General features: G+C 48.9%; 1 protein-coding gene across 1 annotated transcript in view; it reads left to right on the plus strand.

The window, feature by feature from the left end:
- Positions 1-2,535: 2,535 nt before the first annotated feature.
- LOC132395268 (testis-specific serine/threonine-protein kinase 5-like) overlaps positions 2,536-16,398 on the plus strand; it is a 40,329-nt gene continuing 26,466 nt past the window's right edge. The window contains exons 1-3 of the mRNA XM_059971603.1: positions 2,536-4,084; positions 14,627-14,734; positions 16,051-16,253. Coding sequence (XP_059827586.1) covers positions 3,989-4,084; positions 14,627-14,734; positions 16,051-16,253 — 407 coding nt within the window. The 5' untranslated portion in view covers positions 2,536-3,988. The remainder of the gene's footprint in view (positions 4,085-14,626; positions 14,735-16,050; positions 16,254-16,398) is intronic.

Here is a 16,398-nt window from a genome sequence, read left to right on the forward strand (position 1 = left end):
GCCCAGTGAGTCTTACATCAGTTGTAGGGAAATTGCTGGAGAAAATTCTTAGGAATAGAATATATGAGCATTGGAAATCCGTCGCCTCATTAGGGAGAGCCAACACGTGGCAGGTCGTATCCTACCAGCTTGATTGAGTTTCATTGGAAATCCGTCGCCTCATTAGGGAGAGCCAACACGTGGCAGGTCGTATCCTACCAGCTTGATTGAGTTTCATTGGAAATCCGTCGCTTCATTAGGGAGAGCCAACATGTGGCAGGTCGTATCCTACCAGCTTGATTGAGTTTCATTGGAAATCCGTCGCCTCATTAGGGAGAGCCAACACGTGGCAGGTCGTATCCTACCAGCTTGATTGAGTTTCATTGGAAATCCGTTGCCTCATTAGGGAGAGCCAACACGTGGCAGGTCGTATCCTACCAGCTTGATTGAGTTTCATTGGAAATCCGTCGCCTCATTAGGGAGAGCCAACACGTGGCAGGTCGTATCCTACCAGCTTGATTGAGTTTCATTGGAAATCCGTCGCCTCATTAGGGAGAGCCAACACGTGGCAGGTCGTATCCTACCAGCTTGATTGAGTTTCATTGGAAATCCGTCGCCTCATTAGGGAGAGCCAACACGTGGCAGGTCGTATCCTACCAGCTTGATTGAGTTTCATTGGAAATCCGTCGCCTCATTAGGGAGAGCCAACACGTGGCAGGTCGTATCCTACCAGCTTGATTGAGTTTCATTGGAAATCCGTCGCTTCACTAGGGAGAGCCAACACGTGGCAGGTCGTATCCTACCAGCTTGATTGAGTTTCTTGGTGAGGATTGGGCAGTGGGTGTTGTCTACATGGATTTTAGTAAGGCATTTGGCAAGGCCCCTCGCGAGAGGCTAATCCAGAAGATGAAGATGCATGGGGCCTGTTGTGAATTGTCTGTTCGGTTTCAGGGTAGTGGTTGAAGGGACTGATCGAGCTGGAGGTCTGTACTTAGTGGAGTTCCGCAGGGATCTGCGCTGGGACCCCTGCTGTTTGTGATGACCTGGATGAATTGGCTGTTCGGTTTCAGGGTAGTGGTTGAAGGGACTGATCGAGCTGGAGGTCTGTAATTAGTGGAGTTCCACAGGGATCTGCGCTGGGACCCCTGCTGTTTGTGATGACCTGGATGAAAATGTAAGTGGGTGGGTTAGTAAATTTGCAAGATGGTGGAGTTGTGGCTAGTGTAGGCGGCTGATAAAGAATACAGTGCGATATAGATCAGCTGCAGAGATGGGCTGAGAAATGGCAGGTGGAGTTTAATCCGGTCAAATGTGAGGTGTTGCACCTTGGTAGGGCAAATGCAAGGAGACAGGACACAGTTAAGGTCAAGACCCTTAATAATATTGCAGAGCAGAGAGATCCTGGGGTCCAAGTTCACAGCTCCTTGAAAGAGGCTACACAGATCAACAAGGTGATTCAGAAAGCTTATTTTGTTAGCTGAGGCATTGAGTTCAAAAATCAAGAGGTCGTGCTGCAACTTTGTAAAACTCTGGTTAAGCCACATCTGCAGTATTGCGTAGTTCTGGTCGCCCCACTAAAGGAAGGATGGAGAGGCTGCAGAAGACATTTACCAGGACGCTGCCTGGTTTAGAGGGCGTGTGCTATCATGAGGGTTGTTTTCTCTGGATCGTTGGAGAGCTGATAGAGGTTTACCAGATTGAGAGGCATAGACAGAGTGGACTGAGACAACCTGTTTCCCAGGGTGGAAATGTCTAATACCAGAGGGCCTGCATTGAGGGGAGAGGGGGTAGGTTCAAGGGGGACGTGAGGGTAAAGTTTTTTACTCGGAGAGTGGTGAATGCCTGGAACCTGCAGCCTGGTGTAGATACAAATACATCGGAGGCTTTTCAGAGACGTTTAGACAGGCACATAGATGTGCGGAAGATGGAGGGATGGGGACGTGGTGTAGGTAGGAGGGATTCGTTTTGAGTGTTTTTCATTTGCTTTGTAGCTGGTTCAGCACAGCACTGAGGGCCGAATGGCCTGTTCCTGGGCTGAACTGTTCTCTGTTCTTTGTTGTGAATTGTTTTCGATTTGTGGCAGCAGTACAGTGCTGAGATATAAAATAACTATAAATTACAAAATAAGTAAGTAGTTTGAAAAGGAATAGCAAGGTAGGGTACAAGGGTTCAAGTCAAGTCACTTTTATTGTCATTTCGATCATAACTGCTGGTACAGTACACAGTAAAAATGAGACAACGTTTTTCAGGACCATGGTGTTACATGACACAGTACAAAAACTACATAAAAACAACACAGAAAAAAAACTAAACTACAGACCTACCCAGGACTGCATAAAGTGCACAAAACAATGCAGGCATTACAATAAATAATAAACAGGACAATAGGGCAGTAAGTTGGTGTCAGTCCAGGCTCTGGGTATTGAGGATTCTGATAGCTCGGGGGAAGAAACTGTTATATAGTCTGGCCGTGAGAGCCCGAATGCTTCAGTGCCTTTTCTCAGACGGCAGGAAGGAGAAGAGATTGTATGAGGGATGCTTGGGGGTCCTTCATAACACAGTTTGCTTTGCGGATGCAGCGTGTAGTGTAAACGTCCGTGATGGCAGGAAGATGATGAGGAGATGAACAGGACTGAGATAGGTCAGCTGGTTAACTGATGTCAAAACAACCTGGAACTCAACATTAGTAAAGACCAAGGAACTGACTGTGGACTTCAGGAAGGGGAAGTTGAGGGAACACACACCAGAGGGATCAGCAGTGGAAAGGGTGAGCAGTTTCAAGTTCCTTGGTGTTAACATCTCTGAGGATCTATCCCGGGCCCAGCATATTGTTGCAATTACAAAGAAGGCACGGCAGCAGCCATATTTCATTAAGAATTTGAGGAGATTTGGTACGTCACCAAGGACACTCGCAAATCTCTACACATGTACCATGGAGAACATTCTAGCTGGTTGCATCACTGTCTGGTATGGTGGGGCCAGAGCACAGGATCAGAAAAGGCTGCAGAAAGTTGTAAATTCAGCCAGCTCCATCATGGGCACTAGCCTCCCCAGCACGATGCCTCAATAAAGTCATATGTGTCAATACGGGCCTCTCATCACCCAGGACATACCCTCTTCTCATTGCTACCACCAAGGAGGTACAGGAGCCTGAGACACACGCTCAACATGTTAGAAACAGCTTAGAGCATAAGACATAGGAGTAGATTTAGACCATTTGGCCCATCGAGTCTGCTCTGCCATTTCATCATGGCTGATCCAATTTTCCTCTCAGCCGGAATCTCCTGCCTTCTCCCCGAATCCCTTCACGCCCTGACCAATCGAGAACCCATCAACCTCTGTCTTAAATATACATAAAGACTTGGCCTCCACAGCTGCCTGTGGCAAAGATTCACCACTCTCTGGCTAAAGAAATTCCCCCTCACCTCCGTTCTAAAAGGGCACCCCTCTATTCTGAGGCTCTGACCTCTGGTCTTACGCTCTCCCACCTTTGGAAACATGTTCTCCACGTCCACTCTAACAAGGCCTTGAAAGACATTGCCCTCATTCTTCTGAATTCCAGTGAATACAGATGCCAAACGGCGTCACCTTTGCTTACATCTTCAGAAACAGCTCTATTTCCATCTTTAATATCTCTATTTTTCCCTTTCAGGGTGTTTTTGAAGACCCTGAGCTGGAGTTACACGCAGACTTCGGTTCTTTGCAGGAACGGGACCCATCCTCGGGACTCAGACTGAGCCATTGTTCGGTACGCCAAGGGGTCGGCCTGAGAGGCGGCCTAGTGTTTGAAAGCCTCAGATCTCAGGGCTCTGGAGACGGGCGGATCAAAGGTCGGTGTCACAGCAAGAGACTTGTGTGCCGTCAAGGAGCCTGGAAAATCTTTCGCCACGGGCCCAAAAACCCAAGATCTTCGCAATCTTTGGGCACAGAGCTCGTAAAAAGCGACGAAACAAACTTTTTAACATCATAAACCAGCGAGTTGTTGTTATGTCTTCTGCTCGCTGTGAAAATGGGGGACACCTCCGGCTCCTTTATTAGGGAGGGAGAGAACCCGTGGGCTGCCGAATGCCAGATGAATTGCGATAGTCTTTGGGGTAACTGCAAGGTCTGTGTCTTTGCTATCACCCAGCTCACACTTGTGCTCTGTAGCGGGTGCACTTTTTGTTTTGCTAGTGGGGGGAGGGGGGATTGTTGATCGTCGCCGCTTACGTGCAGGAGGGGGGAGCTGGGGGGGGGGGACTTTGGAGTTCTCACGTTTATCTGTCGTTCATTCTTTGGGGCACTTCTCTGTTTTCGTGGATGTTTTGTGAAGAAAATACATTTCAGGATGTATATTGTATACATTTCTCTGACATTAAATTGAACCTTTGAATACAGGCCCAGAACCATCAAACACTCTTCATATGACAAGCCATTCAATCCTGGAATCATTTCAGTGAACCTCCTTTGAACCCTCTCCAGTTTCAGCGTGTCTTTTCTAAGAGAAGGTGCCACAACTGCTCACAATACTCCAAGTGAAGCCTCACCAGTGCTTTATAAAGTCTCAACATTACATTCTTGTTTTTATATTCAAGTCCTCTTGAAATGAATTTGCCTTCTTCACCACTAACTCAACCTGCAAATTAATCTTTAGGGAATCCTGCACAAGGACTCAATTTCATTATATTTTCTCTCCATTTAGAAAACAGTCAACCCTTTCATTTCCTCTACCAAAGTGCATGACCATACACTTCCCGACACTGAATTCCATCTGCCACTTCTTTGCCCATTCTTCTAATCTGTCTGTCCTTCAGTAGTCTACTTCCTCAAAACTACCTGCTCCTCCAGCTATCTTTGTATCAACTGCAAACTTTGCAACAAAGCCATCAATTCCATCATCCAAATCATTGACAAATAATGTAAAAGGAATCGGTCCCAACACAGACCCCTATGGAACACCACTAGTCACTGGCAGCCGACCAGGAAAGTCTCCCTTCATTCCCACCTTTTGCCTCCTGCCAGTCAGCCACTGCTTTATCCATGCTAAATTCTTTCCTGTAATACCACATGCTGATAGCTAGTTAAGCAGCCCCATGTGTGGCACCTCGTCAAAGACCTTCTGAAAGTCCAAATACACAACATCAATTGAATCTCCTTTGTCTGTCATGCTTGCTATTTCTTCGAAGAATTCCAACAGATTTGTCAGGAAACCATGCTGACTACGGCCTATTTTATCATGTGCCTCCAAGTAGCCCAAAATCAAATCCTTAACAATCGACTCCAATGCCTTCCTAACCAGTGAGGTCAGACTAACTGGCCTGTAATTATCTTCTTCTGCATCTCCTTCTTCTTGAAGAGTGGAGTGACATTTACAATTTTCCAGTCTTCCAGAATCTAGAAGTTCTTGAAAGATCATTACTAATGCCTCCACAATCTCTTCAGCCACCTCTTCCAGAACCCTGGGCTGTACACCATCTGGTCCAGGTGACTTATCTACCTTCAGACCTTTCAGTTTCCCAAGAACCTTCTCTCTAGTAATGGCAGCTTCATATATTTCATGACCGCTGACACTCTCGAACTATTGGCATACAGCTAGTGGCTTCCACAGTGAAGACTGATGCAAAATACTTATTCAGTTTGTCAGCCATTTCCTTGTCCCCCATTACTACCTCTCCAGCATCGTTTTCCAGCAGTCCGATATCCACTCTCACCTCTCTTTTACACTTTATGTCTCTGAAGAAACTTTTGGTATCCTTTTTAATATTATTGGCTAGCTTACTTTCAGATTCCACCACCATCTGCAGATTTTCTCTTGTTTGTCATTTGTTTACCTTCTTAATAACTTTTTTAGTTGCCTCCTGTTGTTTTATAAAAGCTTCCCAATCCTCTAACTTCCCATGAATCTTTGCCTCCTACTAATCTTATACACCCACACTTTGGCTTTTATATTGGCTGAAACTTCTCTTGTTAGGCACGGTTTGTCATCTCACCTTTAGTTCTTCCTCTTTGGGATGTATATATCCTGTGCCTTCCGAATTGCTTCCAGAAATTACTGACATCCTGCCAGTGTTCCTTTCCAATCAATTCTGGCCAACTGCTCCTTTATGCCTCTGTAATTCCCTTTACTCCACTGTAACACTGATACATCTGACTTTAGCTTCTCCTTCTCAAATCTTAGGGTGAATTTGATCATATTAGGATCATTTGTCCCTCAGGGTTCCTTTACCTTAAGATCTCTAATCAATTCTGGTTTGTTGCACAACACCTAATCCAGAATAGCTGATCCCCTAGTGGGCTCAACCACGAGCTGCTCTAAAAAGCCGTCTCCTCGGCACTCTAGAAATTCTCCCTCCTGTAAACCAGCGCCAACCTGATCTTCCCAATCTATCTGCTTATTGAAATCCCCCATGACCATTGTAACATTGCCCTTTTGACATGCATTTTCTACCTCCCATTGTAACTTGGAGACCACATCCTTACTACTGTTTGGGGGTCTGTATACAACTCCCATCAGGGTCTTTATACCCTTGCAGTTCCCTAGGGCTATCCACAATGATTCAACACCTTCTGATCCGATGTTACCTCTTTCTAATGATTTGACTGCGTTTTTTACCAACAGAGCAACGCTACTCCCTTGGCCTTCCTGCCTGTCCTTTCAATACAATGTGTATCCTTGGACATTAAGTTCTCTGCTATGATCTTTCAGCCATGATTCCATGATTCAGTGATGCCTACATCATCACACCTGCCAATCTGCAACTGTGCTACAAGTTCATCTACCGTATTCTGTATACTGTGTGCATTCAGAATCAACATCTTCAGTCCTGTACTCACCCTTTCCGATTTTGTCTGCCTTTTATGTTGCAACTCATGCCGTTGACAGCAATTTTGCCCCACCATCAGTTTCTTTCCCTCTGCCATCAGATTTCTGAATGGACAATGAATGCACGATTACTACATCTCTAGTTTCCCCTCTCTTTGTGTACTAATTAATTTTTTATATATGCTAATTGTAATTTACAGTTTTTATGACTTGCGGTGTAGTGTCCTGTTGCTACAAAGCAACTTGTTTCGTGACACATGCCAGTGATACAAAACCTGACTTTGAGTGTTTGAGTGTGGATCTTCAGGCTCCTGCACCTCCTACTGGATGGTAATAATGACCTCAGTGACCATGATTGCTCTTGGCAAATTTTTCTCCTGAAATGGTTTGCCATTGCCTTCTTCTGAGCAGTGTCTTTACAAGACGGGTGATCCCAACCATTATCAATACACTTCAAAGATGGTCTGCTGGCGTCGGTGGTCACATAACCAGCTGCTCATATGACCATCCACCACCTGCTCCCATGGCTTCGTATGACCCTGATCGGGGGCTAAGCAGGTGCTACACCTTGCCCAAGGGTGACCTGCAGGCGAGCGGAGGGAAAGGGCGCCTTACACCTCCTTTGGTAGAGACATATCTGCATCCTGCCACCCACACTGTCACAGTAAAGGCAAAATTAAGCCGAAAAGGGTGGAAACAAGATTTATGAGCGCGTTGCCCGGATGTGAGGGCCTGAGTATAGGGAGACATTGGGCAGGCTGGGATTTTATTACTCGGACTATAAGAGACCAAGGGGTGACCTTACGGAGGTGTATAAAACCGTGAGGGCAGAGGTAGGGTGATGCACACGGTCTTTTTTCCAAAAACCAGCATCTTGGGGGCATAGGTTTAGACCATAATACATGTGTAGAATTAGGCCATTTGGCCCATCAAGTCTGGTCTGCCATTCATCATGGCTGATTTATCCCTCTCAACTCCATCATCCTGCCATCTCCCTGTAACCTTTGACTCCCTGACAAATCAAGAACCTATCGGCCTACAGAGTAATTGATTTAAAAAGGCCCTGAGGGGCTGTTTCCCGACAAGGCTGGTGGACAAGCTGCTACAGAGTCATCTAGCCATAGGGCAGTACAGCACAAAAACAGGCTTTTCAGCCCATCTCGTCAGTGCTGAACTGTTACTCTGTTTAGTCCCATCGGTCTGCACCTGGGCCATAGCCCTCTTTATCCCTCCCATCCATGTACCTATGCAGGCTTCTCTGAAATGATGAAATTGAACCTGCATCCATCACTTCCACACCCACACCACCCTCTGAGTGAAGAAATTCCCGCTGACCTGCCCCATATTTCACCTTTCACCCTTTACCCATGACCTCCAGTTTTAGTCTCACCCAACCTCAATGGGAAAAGCCTGCTTGCATTATTTGGATAAGTACATGGACAGAAAATGTTCAAAGGCAAGAAAACGGGAGCGATTTAGGTGGAAAATGTGGACTGGGGCCTATACTGTGCTGAACTTTTCTCCGAGGTGGCGAGGCTTGAGAGATCCTGAGATCCCGAGAGTGATACCGTCTGGAGCTTGGCTCCTGGTAGGGTCAACCATGGGGTAAGGTCAAGAGCGGTCCAACCACAACCTCGGCGGTGGAGCTGGCAGAAGATGATGAAGATGAAGAATTTCACCTTGTCGTGGTGAGTTCCTGAGATCCCGAGAGTGATACCATCTGGAGCTTGGCTCCTGGTAGGGTCACCCATGGGGTAAGGTCAAGCGGGAGGATCTAGTCTACCAGTGATCCAATCAGGATCTCAGCAGTGGAGCTGCCGGAAGATGGGAATCATTAATGGAGTTACTCCGAGAGTAAGTCCCGTGGCGAGTGTTGGATTGTGAGGTCTGGAAACCCTTTAGAATGAGTGGATCCTGGATCACCTGAGGACCCACCGATACACAATCCCTCAGGAGAACATCACACTAGACTCGAGTGATCATGAGGAAGGAAAGGCTGTTTTACATTCAGAGGCCACGTTATTGTACCTCATGAAGAGGCTGCTGAGTGTATGTTTATGCTCTTCAGCTGCTGTAGCCCATCCATTTCAAGATTTGATGTGTTGTGCACTCAGAAGTGCTCTTCTGCACACCGCTGTTGTAGCGTGTGGTTATTTGAGTGACCGTCACCTTGAACCAGTCTGGCCATTCTCCTCTGGTCTTTCTTGTTAGCAAGGTATTTTCACCCAGAGAACTGCCACACACCAGAATTTCTTTGTTTTTCGCACTCTTCTATCAGGTATATGGAGGAATTTAGGGTGAGGGGTTATATGGGAGGCAGGGTTTAAGGGTCAGCACAACATTGTGGACTAGAGACTGTTGTGCATGAAAATCCCAGGAGATCAGCAGATACTCAAACCACCCCATCTGGCACTAACAATCATTCCGTGGCCAAAGTCACTTGGATTACATTTCTTCCCCATTCAGACGGTCTGAACAACAACTAAGCCTCCTGACCACATCAGCATGCTTTTATGCACTGAGTTGTTGGCACATGATTGGCCGATTGGACATTTGCATCAACGAGCAGGTGTAGTGGCCACTGAGAGTATGTGCTTCGTTGGGTGACAGGCCGAACTTCGTCCGCAAGGTGGTGGGCCGGTACAGATTCAGCCTGGGACAGCCTGTCCCAACAAAGGATGGAATGTAGAATTTCTGCGGGGAATCAATTCTAAAACGACGTATTTCACTGCTAACTGTATATCAGTGATAAACCTGATTCTGATTCTAAAATGTGTTCCCTCAGTGAGAGAAAAAAAAACACACACGCACATTCTGGAATCTTTTTGTTTTCCCTCAGAGAGTGAGGGAATGTGGAAAGTGGACTCCTAGGAAACGGTTGCTATGAGGCAGCGAGCAAGACCTCGATGTGAGTGGAGACGTTTGGACCAGAGTGACAGTTAAACCTAGCCGTCTGGAGCGAGTGGCCGGGAGCCACTGTCAGCTGAACGAACCACGGTCCCATCACCCTCGTCTCAAACCCCCCTCTCCCACCCACGGGCCTGGGCATGACGGAGGCGGCAGAGGTTGGGATAGACGAGGTGGGGGAGTGCCGAAAGAGGGGCTACTTGCTGAGCCGGAAGAAGATAGGTTCAGGGTCTTTCTCCAAGGTTTACCTGGGTGCGCCCACCCTGCAGAAGGTCAGATCCAACGGCCGGCTGGCCAGTGGGCTGAAGAACAGGAAAGGAAACTGGGTGAGAGCACACAAAATACTGGAGGAATTCAGCAAGTCAGGCAGCAGCCATGGAAAAGGACAAACAGTCAACATTTCAGGCCGAGGTGTTTCATTAGCACAGGAAAGGAAGGGGGAAGATGATAGAATAAGAAGGTGGGGGGCAGGAAGGCGGACGAGCTAGAGGGTGATAGGTGAAGCCAGGTGGGTGGGTGAGGGGAGATGAAGTAAGAAGCTGGGCGGTGACGGGTGAAAAAGGTAAAGGGTTGGAGAAGAAGAAATCTGATAGGAAAGGAGAGTGGACCATAGGAGAAAGGGAAGGGAGGGGGGATGATAGGCAGGCGAGGAGAAGAGGTAAACGGGGGCCAGAGCAGGGAATAGAAGGGAAGGGAGAGGAGGGAAAGAAATTACCGGAAGTTGGAGAAACCAGTATTCCTGCCATCAGGTTAGAGGCTACCTAGATGGAATACTTCCAGCCTGAAAGTGGCCACATCACGATAGAAGAGGAGGCCACGTACTAACATGTCGGAGTGGGAATGGGGATAGGAATTAAATGGTTGGCCATTGGCAAATGCGAACTCTTGTGAAAGGAGTGGAGGTGCTCAACGAAGTGGTCTTCCAGTTTCCACTGGCTCCCTCCAGTGTAGTCCAGGCCACATTGGGACACCTGTTGGAGGGGGAGGGGGGATAGTGTGGAAGAGTTCAGGCTGGGACTGGAAGACAGCAACCCACCCACCTGGATAGCCATTCAGCCCATCTAGTCTCTGCTATTTCCCAGATCAAGACCTGGAATTGGTTCAAAATTGTCACACGTTCCGAGTTAACAGGGAGCACCTTGTCTTGCACACTGTTCATACAGATTGAATCGTTGTAGAGTGCCTTCCAGTGCAGTACAAAGTGTAACAACCACAAAATGCTGCAGGAACTCAGCAAGTCAGGCAGCATTGTGAAGCCTCTTGGGACAAAATGTTGACTGTTCCTTCATTTCTATTGATGCTGCCTGACCTGCTGAGTTCTCCAGCATTTTGTGTGTGTTGCTCAAGATTTCCAGCATCTGCCGAATAACGTGTAACGTGACTGAGAAAGTAGTGTGCAGGTAGACAGTAAGGTGAGGAGTCACAGGGAGACCATTCCCCAGGGCCCTTGGTGAGGCCTCATTTGGAATATTGTGAGCAGTTTTGGGCCCCAGGACGTGCTGACATCGGAGAGGGTTCAAAGGAGCTTCACGAAAATGATTCCAGGCTTGTCACATGAGGGGCCTTTGATGGCCCTGGTCCTGTACTCACTGGAATTCAGGAGAATGAGGGGGATCTCATTGAAACCTATCAAATGTTGGAAGGCCTTGATTGAGTGCACGTGAAGAGGATGTTTCCTATGGTGGGAGAGTCTAAGACCAGAGGACACAGCCTCAGAATAGAGGGGCGTCCTTTTAGAACAGAGATAAGGAGGAGATTCTTTAGTCAGAGGGTGGTGAATCTGTGGAATTCGTTGCCACAAGTGGCTGTGGAGACCAAGTCATTGAGTATACTTAAGACAGGGGTTGATAGATTCTTAATTAGTCAGAATGAAGGGATACAGGGAGAAGGCAAGAGATTGGGGCTGAGAGGCAAATTGGATCAGCCATGATGAAATGGTACAGCAGACTCGATGGGCCAAATGGTCTAATTCTACTCCTGCGTCTTACGGTTTTAACTTGCCCTTTTCTCTCTCCGGTCACGTCCCACTCGGCTGGAGGCTAGCTTCTGGCCCGCCATTATCCAGCTTCTGAACAGACCTCGTGTTTTCTGAAGCTGAACTCTGGATCTCCCCCTCTATCTCGTCACAGCCCTCGCACCTTATTGTCTGCCTGCACGGCACTCTCTCTGCAGACGTGCCACTTTGTTCTGCACTCTGTTATTGTTGTCCCTTGTGCTGCCTCAGTGGAATGCATTGAAATGGATGGTATGCAGACTCCCCCTCTGCATGCAAAGGGCAGCAGATACAGAAGCCCGAAATCACACACCACCAGGCTCAAAGACAGCTTCTAACCCACTCTGAGTCACAGAAATCTACAGCACAGAAACAGGCCCTTTGGCCCATCTGGTTCCTGCTGAACCATTCTACCTCTGCACCATCTGCAAGGAGCAGTATTTCCCAGAGGCTAAATCCCATCGACCTGCCCCGGGACCATAGCCCTCTGTACCCCTCCCATCCACGTACCTATAACAACCTCTCTGTGAATGGACCCCTTGCAGCAAAATCTAACCATCAGCATATGTTGTGAAATTGGTTGTTTTGCTGCAGCAGTATGGTACAACACGTAAAAGTGGCTGGTTATCCTTCACATCTGACCATGACGGGAAGCTCCATACAGACAGTGAGGCAACCAGTCACAACACTCTCCACGGTACATCAGTCTTTAGTGACGTTCCAAATCTCCTCAAACTCCTAATGACGTCCGGCCACTGTCTTGTTTTCTTTGAAATTGCATCAATATGCGAACTCTTAATCTCTGTCTAACCTTGTATTTCATTGTCAGCCTGCACTGCACTCCCTCCAGAACTATAACTTTATTCTGCTTCCTGCTGGCCTTAGTGTTACCTCAATGTACTGAGTAATGGAATGATTTGTCTGATTATCAGTACACGTGGCAATAATAATTGAATTACTAATTCTCATCAACACCTCCCCCCAGGTTCTTCCCCCCCACCCACATGTGAAGTGTGGGAGGAAACTGGAATATTGTGTAGAACTTTGGTTAGACCACACTGAGTATTCTGCTCGGTTCTGGTCGCCTCGTTATAGGAAGGAAGTGGAAGATTTAGAGGGAGTTCAGAGGAGATTTACCAGGATGCTGTCTGGATTAGAGAGGGTTCAGAGGAGATTCACCGGGATGCTGCCTGGATTAGAGAGGGTGCAGAGGAGATTCACCAGGGTGCTGCCTGGATTAGAGAGGGTGCAGAGGAGATTCACCAGGGTGTTGCCTGGATCAGAGAGGGTGCAGAGGAGATTCACCAGGACGCTGCCTGGATTAGAGAGGGTGCAGAGGAGATTCACCGGGATGCTGCCTGGATTAGAGAGGGTGCAGAGGAGATTCACCAGGGTGCTGCCTGGATCAGAGAGGGTACAGAGGAGATTCACCAGGATGCTGCCTGGATTAGAGAGGGTGCAGAGGAGATTCACCAGGATGCTGCCTGGATTAGAGAGGGTGCAGAGGAGATTCACCAGGACGCTGCCTGGATTAGAGAGGGTTCAGAGGAGATTCACCAGGACGCTGCCTGGATTAGAGAGGGTGCAGAGGAGATTCACCAGGACACTGCCTGGATTAGAGAGGGTGCAGAGGAGATTCACCAGGATGTTGCCTGGATTAGAGAGGGTGCAGAGGAGATTCACCAGGACGCTGCTTGGATTAGAGAGAGTGCAGAGGAGATTCACCAGGATGCTGCCTGGATTAGAGGGGGTGCAGAGGAGATTCACCAGGACGCTGCCTGGATTAGAGAGGGTGCAGAGGAGATTCACCAGGATGCTGCCTGGATTAGAGAGGGTGCAGAGGAGATTCACCAGGACGCTGCTTGGATTAGAGAGGGTGCAGAGGAGATTCACCAGGATGCTGCCTGGATTAGAGGGGGTGCAGAGGAGATTCACCAGGACGCTGCCTGGATTAGAGAGGGTGCAGAGGAGATTCACCAGGATGCTGCCTGGATTAGAGAGGGTGCAGAGGAGATTCACCAGGATGCTGCCTGGATTAGAGAGGGTGCAGAGGAGATTTACCGGGATGCTGCCTGGATTAGAGAGGGTGCAGAGGAGATTCACCAGGATGCTGCCTGGATTAGAGAGGGTGCAGAGGAGATTTACCGGGATGCTGCCTGGATCAGAGAGGGTGCAGAGGAGATTCACTGGGACGCTGCCTGGATTAGAGAGGGTGCAGAGGAGATTCACCAGGATGCTGCCTGGATTAGAGAGGGTGCAGAGGAGATTCACCAGGACGCTGCCTGGATTAGAGAGGGTGCAGAGGAGATTCACCAGGACGCTGCCTGGATCAGAGAGGGTGCAGAGGAGATTCACCGGGACGCTGCCTGGATTAGAGAGGGTGCAGAGGAGATTCACCGGGACGCTGCCTGGATTAGAGAGGGTGCAGAGGAGATTCACCAGGACGCTGCCTGGATTAGAGAGGGTGCAGAGGAGATTCACCAGGACGCTGCCTGGATCAGAGAGGGTGCAGAGGAGATTCACCGGGATGCTGCCTGGATCAGAGAGGGTGCAGAGGGGATTCACCAGGATGCTGCCTGGATTAGAGAGGGTGCAGAGGGGATTCACCAGGACACTGCCTGGATTAGAGACAGTGCAGGTTAAATGGTTTTGGTATGGACCAGATGGGCCACAGGGTATTTCTGTGCTGAACTCTTCTATCACTCTACGAGTCTGCTCTGCCATTCCCTCATCTCTGATTTATTATCCCTCTCAACCCCATTCTTTGACACCCTGCCTAAAGCACTGAGTGACTTGGCATTTCTCTTAGCCTGATACATTGAGTGTGTGTTGATGGGGCCTGTCTCTGTGCAGAAGAGCTTGACGTCTCTGCATTGCAGCCCAGATGGTTGGGGTGGGGAGGGGTGGTCTCTCTCCTTCTAACCTGTGCACGTTCCCATTGGCAGGTGGCCATCAAGGTCGTGCCCATTTCACACACCCTACAGCAGCAGTCTCGCCATAGCCTCTCCCGGGAGGTCAACGCTCTGCAGACGACGTACAAACACCCAAACGTGGTAGGAATCCCCAGCCTGTCCGGTCGCTGCCCCCACCCTCACCCCCACCCACATCCAGCCCTGGGCAAAGTGACATGGGGGACAGTCACAGAGCCTGGACTAGGCCCAGGGAAGGTGTGTACACAGGCGCTGGAGGAGCTGCTCTCTCTCTGCCTGATCGTTCAGCCTTGTTGATGAGAATTGGCCCACACTTCAGTGCTGTGGATAGAGGCTGAGGCTTCTAGGATATGTTCCTATCCCACCATGCTTCTCCATGACGTTTTCCCTCTCCCTCTTCCCCTTGCTGTCCCTCTCTCCTTCTCCCCTCCTCTGCCCCCTCTCTCCCTCTGATTTATTTTCCCTCCCCGCAACCTTTGACACTCTAACTAAATCAAAAACCTATCAAACTCTGCTTTAAGTATACCCAATGACTTGGTCTCCACAGCCGTCTGTGGCAAAGAATCCCACAGATTCACTACCCACTGGCTAAAGAAGTTCCTCCTCATCCTGTTCTAAAAGGACCTTCCTCTATTCTGAGGCTGTGCTCTCTGGTCCTAGACTCCCTCACTTTCAGAAACATCCTCTCCATATCCACTCTGTCTTTCAATACTCAACAGGTTTCAATGAAATCCTCCCTTGTTCTCCTAAACTCCAGTGAGTGCAGGCCCAGAGCCATCCAAAGCTCCTCATATGATAACCCCTTCATTCCTGGGATTATCCTCGTGAACATCTTCCCCAATGGCAGCGTGCTCACAGTACCCCGTGCAGTCCGATCGATTCCTTATAAAGCTCCAAGATTACATCCTTGCTCTGAAATGATAGTCTTCCAGAAAGGAATGCCATCACTGCTTCCTCACTCAGTCTGCAAACTAACCCTTGGGGAATCCTGCACGCGGATTCCCAGGTTCTTCTGCACGTCTGATTTTTGAATCTTCTCGCCATTTAAGAACAGTCCAAGCCTTTATTCTATTTACCAAAGTGCATGGCCACACTATATTCTCTGCTACTCTGCCCATTCCCCTAATCTGCCTCAGCCTTTCGGCTTCCTCGATACTAACTGCCCCTCCGCGTATCTTCAACTTGGTCACAAAACCATCATTGGAGAGGTAGTAATGGGGGACAGGGAAATGGCAGTCAAACGGCATAAGTATTTTGCATCCATCTTCACTCTGGACTGTCAATGTTTTCCTTCAGACCTTTCAGCTTCCCAAGAACCTCCTCCTTAATAACAGCAACAACACTCACTTCTGTCATTTCCTTGCCCTCTTGTGTGGATGAGGTGGGGGGGGGGGACAGTGGTGAGGGGGGAGGGACTGACTCTCCCCGTATCCCCACAGATCCAGCTGTACGAGAGTTTCCGTTCACCGAGCCGTCTGTACCTGGTGCTGGAGCTGGCGTCCAGGGGAGACCTGCTGGAACACATCAACCGCAGGGCCGAGCGCTCACGGCTCCGAGGGCTGTGCGAGGCCGAGGCCCAGCAGATGTTCCAGCAGCTGGTGGGGGCCGTGTCCCACTGCCACACCAAGCACATTGCCCACAGGTACCAGCACACACAGCGTGATCACCACACCTCATTCCTGAACGCATGTGCGCTCTCGTCCCAGCACAAACCAGCAGGTACTGCCCATCCCAGCACAGACCACAAGACATTCATCATCCCAGTACAGTCTCGTACACAAACCTAG

Source organism: Hypanus sabinus, chromosome 6 (assembly GCF_030144855.1).
Source record: "Hypanus sabinus isolate sHypSab1 chromosome 6, sHypSab1.hap1, whole genome shotgun sequence".
NCBI lineage: Eukaryota > Metazoa > Chordata > Chondrichthyes > Myliobatiformes > Dasyatidae > Hypanus > Hypanus sabinus.